This window comes from Lutra lutra, chromosome 7 (genome assembly GCF_902655055.1).
Source record: "Lutra lutra chromosome 7, mLutLut1.2, whole genome shotgun sequence".
NCBI lineage: Eukaryota > Metazoa > Chordata > Mammalia > Carnivora > Mustelidae > Lutra > Lutra lutra.
This window is the reverse complement of record NC_062284.1, coordinates 137,806,367-137,814,934: the sequence shown is the minus strand read 5'-3', so window position 1 is coordinate 137,814,934 and position 8,568 is coordinate 137,806,367. Positions and strand designations below refer to the sequence as shown.

Here is an 8,568-nt window from a genome sequence, read left to right as displayed (position 1 = left end):
TGTTATTCCAATTGCGCCTGGCGACGCAAGGCGGATGATTGTTTTAGTGCCTGGCGGACACTTGTGGGTTTCGGCCGTGGAGGACACTCAGTGCGGGGCACCGCAAGGCGCACCGCCTTCCCGGGGCTCCCACTTCCCCGCAGACACCGAGCAGCCAGCAGATTGAGGGGCAAGCAGGACGGGGAGCCCCCGCTGCGCAGGGGATGAGCTCCCTGAGAAAAAGAATAGCCGAATCTCCGGAGTACAGCGGCGTTTGGTTCCCTGTGTGGTCCCAGAAAGTCCCTTCCGCAAGAGGACAGAGCTTTCAGACTCCCTTTTCCTCATCTTGGACCCAGCTGATAGAGACCCTGTCCTCGGAGGGGGTGGGGATTGCAAGCTCCTTTGCCCCAGGGAAAAGAACTAGAAAAATGCCCCAGGTCTACCCTCAGTCTCCCTGGGGAAGGGGCGACAATTACCCAGCCTCGTTAATTCTTAAAGTTGTAAGGGACCCAGTGATTGCTGGCGTTGGTTCCATCAACTCAAAACAAAACAAAACAAAACAAACAAAATACAAAAACCCGGAGACCTGGGGGGGGGGGAGGGAATTTGCAAGGTGGCAACGATGAGTGGAGAGCTATGACGCTCAGACTCTTTGTACAGTGCTCTTCCTTCCAGGAATCGGATGGTACCAAGAGCGCACTTCAGAAAAGCAAGGGGCGAAATCTAGGGGTTTGCTAAATCTGATTATTAAAAAGAACAGTGTACCAAGTGGAAGGCGGTATGGCGCGTGTGTGGTGAGGTCGCTTTATTTAAAAACTAGAAAGCGCTCTTTTTAGAAACCTGGCTGACGTGTCCGCGCCTTGCCAGTTTGAGCAACTTCACAGAAATGGACCGGGAATCTGCCTCGGTTTTCTGCAGCGCTTCTGCCTCCGCCCGGTTCAGCAGAGGTCTTAAAGGATCCACTAACCCTCGCGCCGCCCAGAGCGCCCGGCCCGGAACACAAACGTGGCCAAGACTCACTACGGGAGTGGCAGCCCCTAGTCGTCTTCCATCAATTGCCCTGCAGAATCAAACCCAGGAAAGGTTGGCGGGGAATGTGTGCCCGGGGAACTGGTGATTTTTTAAGTCTCCCAGAGTGGGGGCGGGGGAGGAAGGAAGCCTCTATTCCTAGTTAGTAGCAAAGGGAAAGCGAGGCTCTTCTTTCCCTAGACCTGACCTCTCTGAAGGGGAGGGTCACACTCCATACCCTGGGAGTGGTTTCTATCGTTAGTTTAAAAAAAAAAAAAAAAATCGATTGCCTACCCAAACTGAGACCCATCCCGGTCTGGCCCTAATCTCCCCCTACAACATCTTCTTAGTCTGCCCAGCATTCAAAGAAGCAAGAAGCGAGTGGGCCTGAGGGTGCAGAGGTCCACGAGGGGAGGCCTAGGAGAAGCGCCGCCGCCTGGCTTCTCCCAGCCGCTCTGGCGCACCGCGGGAGTTCTGCGCCCGGGCCGGACCTACCCTCCGCGCCACCGCTCCCCTGACCCGGGAACACCAATTGACAAGTGCCCTTTCGCCTTTGCCCTACCGCCCGGGAGGAGGCAGCCCACAGACGTGGCCTGGCCGTAGCAACGTCACACAACCCTGCGGGGATCCCTGTTTATTAGCCAGAGAGCAACAGGGAGAAATGGGCGTGAGTTAAAGGCGGCCATCCTTCGGCAAGCTCGAGCTGCCCCCCAACCCGGCCCTCGGGGCCGTTTCGCCCGGGCTCGGCCCTACCCCTATGCCTGGAATGGCTGGAGGTTCCTGTGCGAAAGGCCGAGAAAGGCCATCTCTGCGATACTGGGGTTTGCGTCCGGCCCGCAGTGACCTCGGGGGGCTACTTTCGTTCCCCGCGCACCGTCGCCTACCTTCTCGAAGGGCGGTCTGTCTGGAGGAGTCACCAGCAGTTCCCGAGGACGGCCAGTGCCGCGGCCCCTTGCCGCGAGCAGAGCCCGCCTTTGGCCAGGCCGCTGGGGCTGGAGAGCCCAGCCCGGGCCTGTCGGGTAGAAAGACAGCTAGGGGGCCTGTCCCAGTTAGGGAACCGGCGAGACGGATAGGGAAAATGCCACTTACTGTTGGGGAAGGGGGTGGGGAGTCCCCAAAGCCCCATTTACAGATTTTGGATTGAAAATAAAACCAGTATGCGGGAGAAGACACTCCATTTCCAAGAATAATTTTTTAAAAGCAAAAGAAAAAACAGAAAACCTACCGACACCCTCGCGGGGAGCAGCTGGAGCGTGCTGCTCTTGGTGGCGAAGTCTAACGAGCGGCTGAATTTGGTCTCTACTGGGTAGGGGCCTTCGGATTCCTAAAGTAATTTTCAGACCCAAAGTGCCTGCGGAAAAAATAGATACACATATTTTAAGAACCACAACGCACCTCTTTCGTCGATTTCGCTTTTACAAATTTTGGCCTTTGCAAAAACAAAAGGGTTGGGGATGGGGTTAACCAGTTCCACTCGGGAGAGAATCTCGAGATTTAAAAAAAAAAAAAAAAAAAAAGAGGAGAAATTTGGCGGTGAGGGCTTGCGGGTCCGGAGGAAGAGCGAACTTTTTAATCTTGAGAAAGGACGCAGACCCTCTGCATTTTCTGAAACAAACCAAGTTCCGAAATGGGGCAAAAAGTAGCCCCAAAGTAAAACTGGCCACAATGAATTGGAGTTTCTTGCAGAGGAAATCGCACCCAATAATAGGACCCAATCTGAGAAAAAGGGGTGGGGGCGGAGAGGTGGGGCGGCGGGAGTTGTTAACTGCGCCGCACAATGGAATTAATGAGATTAACCCGAGCAATTAGGAAGCCCGCCCAACTCGTCCAGCCCGCTGCGGGGCCGCTGAATGGGAAAGATTAGGTTAATTTCATTAATTTGCAATCCACAATCCCTTTTCTGGCCCCCGCAACCCCCTCCCCTTGGCACCTCTCCCCCTCCCCCTTCCTTACCACCCCCCCCCCCCCCGGAACAGAAAGGGCCAAATCTGGTTCTGTTTGTCATCTGCATATTACCAGGAACTAAATCCAGGATGACGTCGACTCAGTATAAAACCAACAAGAGGTTCAGCTGGTCTAAACTCCGTCCTACCCGCGGGTTGAGTTCGGTGAACGCTGCAGCGAGGGGAGGGCGGGAGGAGGGAGAGCGGACGCAGGGGGCGGGGAGGGGCGCGGGGCTGCGCGCTCGCCCGCGCTCTCTTTCGTTTTGGTCCGCCGCTGGAGGAGCGTGGACCCCCCGCCCCCCGGCTTTGAGGCTTTTTCCCCGGCGCCTCCCCGCCGCCCCCCGGTCCCGGCGCGGGGCTCGGGGATGCCCGCCAGCATGTTCAGCATCGACAACATCCTGGCCGCCCGGCCGCGCTGCAAGGACTCGGTGCTGCCCGTGGCGCCCAGCGCCGCGGCTCCCGTCGTCTTCCCGGCCCTGCACGGGGACTCGCTCTACGGCGCCGGCGGCGGCGCCTCCTCGGACTATGGCGCCTTCTATCCGCGCCCGGTGGCCCCCGGCGGCGCAGGCCTCCCGGCAGCTGTCGGCGGCTCCCGCCTCGGCTACAACAACTACTTCTACGGGCAGCTGCACGTGCAGGCGGCGCCCGTGGGCCCGGCCTGCTGCGGGGCCGTGCCGCCCCTGGGTGCCCAGCAGTGTTCCTGCGTCCCGACGCCCCCAGGTAGGGTCGCGCTCGCGCCGGCCGCCTTGCCGCGGTCCTTGGTCCCTGGGGCATGGGTGGGCGGTTTCGCTGGCTTTTCTTGTCTCTACTAACTTCTTTTTTTTTTTTTTTTTTTTTGCATTAACGATCTTCTCTCCCCCCTTTTTTGGCCGATCGGGCACGGGGGTTTTTGTACACTTGCTGCAAACTTGAGGCGAGTTAGAGGAGCTGCGTGGGGGAGACGAGGCTTTTCGGGATTCCCTAACTGGCTTTGGGAGTGAGTGGGTGGACGCTCTAGCACGGTTCCCCCATTTCCCTGCGTTGTCGATTTCCGCGCGTCCCCAATTCCCAGCACCCCGTTGCAGAGGATTTTTTAGAGGGAGTGGGTCGCGGGGCAGGCCGGCTGGCGGTGTGCGCCGTGGCAAGGCCGACCGTGCGCCCTCCTCTGTCGCAGGCTACGAGGGCCCCGGCTCGGTGCTGGTGTCCCCGGTCCCGCACCAGATGCTGCCCTACATGAACGTGGGCACGCTGTCGCGCACCGAGCTGCAACTTCTCAACCAGCTGCACTGTCGGCGGAAGCGGCGCCACCGCACCATCTTCACCGACGAGCAGCTGGAAGCGCTGGAGAACCTCTTCCAGGAGACCAAGTACCCAGACGTGGGCACCCGCGAGCAGCTGGCCCGGAAGGTGCACCTCCGCGAGGAGAAAGTGGAGGTGGGCGCGCCGCCCGGCCCTTCCCGGCGAGTTCGGGCCCCCGCCGGCTTAGCTCGGCTCCGCAGCTGGGCTAGGCTCCGGTCTCCCTGAACTTGACCGACTTCCCGCGGCAGCCCGGAGGCTGCTGGAGGGCGCTTTAGGCCCAGGAAGTTGCACGGAAATGCGGAAGCGGGAGCGAGTCTCCCGTCTTTTTGTGGGCGTGCGCGCGGGATCCCCGGGTTCCGAGCCTACCGGCGTCACTCGCGGCTGCCGAGGGCCCTGAGGGGTGCCCGGGCCGCCGGGGGATGGGGGGTTGCGGGGAGCGGGGAGCGCGCTTTTGATCTTAACTCTTGTTTTGTTCTCCGTTGCGCAACAGGTCTGGTTTAAAAACCGCCGTGCCAAATGGAGGCGGCAGAAGCGGTCCTCGTCGGAGGAGTCGGAAAACGCCGAGAAGTGGAACAAGACATCGTCTAAGGCGTCGCCAGAGAAGAGGGAAGAGGAAGGTAAAAGCGATTTGGACTCGGACAGCTGACGGCTGCGGGCCGGCTGTGGCTCTTGCCTAACTCGAAGGACTTGAACAGACAGACGATGCTACTTTCTTGCACACGCGCTGCCTTGCGGGAGGGGGTCGAGAAAGAGGAATGAGGAGCTGTAAATAGTGTACAGTACTGGGAGGGCCGGCGCCTGGGGTCGGGGGTCGCGCCGGGGCTCGCAGCCCCGAAGTCCTAGACCGCTGGCGCCTCACTCCCCACCGTAGTATTTATAGTTAAGTTAACGGTGAAAATACAATAAAGTGATGGCGATGTAGACGGGCCACATTCTGTATTTCGTACCCACCTCCCCCACCCCCTTCTGAGGCCCAAAAAAGAAATCTATTCAGTTTTGCAGCTTCCAAAGAAAAATGGGGCAGCTCTGACCTGTACCAGAGAAAAGGAAAAGGAAAATTCTGGGCGTGACTTCCTTCCAGGACGGGTGTCTATCCACTACGTCTCTAAGTCTTCTGGAAGAGGTGGAGAGGGGATTTGCAGGCCGCGGGGGTGGGTGGGTAACATTGCCTGCAAGAGAGGGGACTGCATGGGGTTCCTGTTCCCTTTGCCGCTGCTAGGAAGCCATAGCGGGAAAGCAAGATCTGTGGGGAGCTGGGCAATCCTGGGAGCCACTCCAAGAGCTAGCTCAGCCTATCCCCGTTCCCACGAAATCCCCACTTCTAGGGCTGGGACTCTTAGGGGGAGTTAGGTGGATGGGCATGGCTCTCGCCCCACATCTTTTCTGTATCTTCTGGCTGCTCTGCCAGTGCCCTTCTAGTGGGGCAGCGTGACCGCCCTACAACCCTGCTGGCTGCTGTCCTGTCTGGCGGCTCTAAGCAGAGGTCTGGGGCCCCCTGGGAACCTCGGCAGGCACTGGGCCCAGTGTCCTTTGGCCCAGGCACCTGGGGTGGCCAGGTCTGCACCCTGAGTTCTGTTGGCTAACCCGGCATCAGAGTGTGGGGTGGCCACCAAGGCACTTGGAGGCGGGAGGGCTCATGTCTTTGGCTTTCTCCCCTGACCATCTCCCCTGTGCACTAGATGGGGCCCGAGGAGGAGCACCCCCAGAGCGCAGCTGGTGGGTGGGCTGGTCAGCAGCTTGTGAAGGACTGGAGAGGCAGAGAAGCTTCCTGGTGCTGGTGCTGGCTCAGCTGAGAGCTCGGGACGCTTGGGACAGGGATGAAGACAAGAACGTGCACACTGTATGGGTCCCCAGACCCCGGGCCAGCGGTTGGGGTGGGTGGAGACCAAAGGCCGGCAGGAGTGGTTTTTAATGCTTCAGCTTTATTGATTTTACCTAAATCCATTTTTAACAGATAAGAAAACTAAGGTTCTAAGAGCTGCTGGGGTTGGTGGATGTGTGTGTGCACGCACACCCCCCACCTTGTTCTACCTTTTCAGTTCCCTGGGGTATTTGGTGGAAGGACCCCCCGGGGGAGGACTGTGCGTCCAGCCTGTGGAGCACAACACATGCGGAAGGAGGGCTTTTACGAGAGGCAATATTCCCCCACACACACAATGGCTTTCTCAAGTTTAAAAGGAAAAGTGACTCCTCAAGTGGGTGAAGGGGACACGTAGGAAATAAGGAGGGACTCCCAGTTAGTCACCTGTTTAGTAAGATGGAAGCAGGAGACCACTGTTTGGAGATCAGGTACCTAGAGGGTCAAGGGCGCCTTGGCTTATGTGTGACCTTGAGCAAATGACTGAACCCCCTTGGGTTTGCACCTTCTGGGACTGTAAAACGGGCACAGCCATGATCTCTGCTTTCAGGGGCTGGTGTGGTCAGGAAAGGCACTGAACTAACTCCTCTAGAGTTAATAGCTGGTTTGGGGGATCCTTTGGCATGGCTACCTGCTTTTTAAAAATACTACCACTTAACATTTTATCAGATCCAGCATTTTGGGCTTTATGTCCCTTTTCATTTTGCCCTTCAAGAAGCTCTTGAGGTGGGGAGTTTCCACCATTTTACAGATAAGAAAATTAAGGCTCCGAAAAGCTAAGCCCTTTAATAACATTCAGTTTCAGAAGATAATAATATTTGGGCATTTTTGCCCAGGTAGGTCTTCAGCCGTAATTGGGAATCTTTCCACTGATACTAGTCATGATGAGAAATACTCAAAGGCTGTTACATTAATTTTTTAGCGAATCTTGTGATGGCTGTGACATCTCTTCCATAGACCTCAGACTTCATGGCACCCATCCTCCTCCATTGCTATTTCTAGGTGCTGTTTTCTGTCCTACTGGAAAGCGGGTCATTCTGCCGGCAGGCGGGGGGCGGGGGGTGGTGGAGGCAGGAAGAGCTCTCACTTCTACCCTTCCTCCAGTCTAGAACATTCTAACATAGGACTTAAATGGGTATCATTCTACCCTGAGACATCGGATGTTCCAGAACTCTGTCATAAACTCCTGTGTCTCTCTGTCCATGACTTGCCCTTTGACTCCCTATAAACTGGGATCTTCCATTTTTTCTTATGATCTGCATTTGTCTGATCTGGAGAGGTGTCCATGTCAGGTGAAGGAAGAGAGGGATTGCAAGAGGCGTAGGTTCTCAGACATTTCTTCCCCCCAAGGAGCATCTGGTGAAAAGCCAGGACAAATGGGGTGTACAAAGGGGGAGAGAGAAGAGCCAGGGGGCTCCTCCCTGCTCACCCCGGGCAGATGGCAAGGTGGCAAGATGAAGGTCCTTCCCTGTCCTTCCCACAGTGCTTCAGCTGAGGCCAAGCTCACTGGAAATGTAATAAACATCTGGAACAAAGAGGGAAATGTTGGGATGGTCTTAATTATATATAGTTCACCCACCTTTTGCATTCCCCGGTCAGCTGTGGGGTGCAAACTTTTGTCTTAGCCTGGCCATTGGAATCAGAGAGGGACAGATCCTGTCTTGGAGCGGAAGGCACCTGGCCTTTAAGTGCTGTCTTTGGGCCATGTTGTTGTCTTGGAGACTTTGGCTCACGGTGTTGGAAAGTGGTGTATATGCATGTATAAGGGCAAGGCATAAAGCAAGTGACTTCCTGAATGGCCGGTAGCCTATGCGACACTCCCCCACCCTCAAATGAAGGCGTTCTCCCCATTGGACAGTTGAGAGCAGCTGAGGCACGGCGTGAACACAAGGGACCAAAACGAGAACTGTCATCTTCAAGGGACGAGGCTTTTAAGATCTCTGTAAATCAGGCTGCCTCACTGAACAGAGAACGTTCTTTTGGTGGGGAGGCTGCTGTGTGTAAAAGTTCCCCAACAGGGGCGCCTGGGTGGCTCAGTGGGTTAAGCCTCTGCCTTCTGCTCAGGTCCTGATCCCAGGGTCCTGGGATCGAGCCCCACATCGGGCTCTCTGCTCAGCGGGAAGCCTGCTTCCTCCTCTCTCTCTCTCTGCCTGCCTCTCTGCCTACTTATGATCTCTCTCTCTGTCAAGTAAATAAATAAAATCTTTAAAAAAAAAAAAAAGTTCCCCAGCAGCAGATGATCATGGGAGTGCGTGTACTTGCCTCTGGGGGACATAGGATTAATATGCCCTGAAGTGCCAGAAAGATCTGGCAAAGAAGAATGATGACAATCATAGCCACTCAGAGGAGTCACACTTTCCACCGTGGAGCCCTCCCACATACATCTCTGGCCCTCTGGAGAAGAGAATTGCAGCCCATTTTGCAGATGGGAAGTAAGGCTCAGATAGATGACATGCCTTGCCTAGAACACATAGTAAATGGCGGGGCAGGTCCCGAAAACCC

General features: G+C 56.5%; 1 protein-coding gene across 1 annotated transcript; it reads left to right on the top strand.

Moving 5' to 3' along the window:
- Positions 1–3,139: 3,139 nt before the first annotated feature.
- GSC (goosecoid homeobox) lies at positions 3,140–5,230 on the top strand. The gene is made up of 3 exons (XM_047737552.1): positions 3,140–3,650; positions 4,084–4,343; positions 4,699–5,230. Exons 1-3 carry the CDS (start codon positions 3,296–3,298, stop codon positions 4,852–4,854), a joined length of 771 nt encoding a protein of 256 aa, XP_047593508.1. The 5' UTR covers positions 3,140–3,295; the 3' UTR covers positions 4,855–5,230.
- The last annotated feature ends 3,338 nt before the right edge of the window (positions 5,231–8,568 follow it).

Excerpts from the sequence above, each read along its gene's own strand:
- GSC (XM_047737552.1), top strand. The coding sequence starts at position 3,296 with ATGCCCGCCAGCATGTTCAGCATCGACAACATCCTGGCCGCCCGGCCG. Across the intron at positions 3,651-4,083 it reads CTGCGTCCCGACGCCCCCAG|GCTACGAGGGCCCCGGCTCG; the intron begins GTAGGGTCGCGC and ends CCTCTGTCGCAG. Across the intron at positions 4,344-4,698 it reads TCCGCGAGGAGAAAGTGGAG|GTCTGGTTTAAAAACCGCCG; the intron begins GTGGGCGCGCCG and ends GTTGCGCAACAG.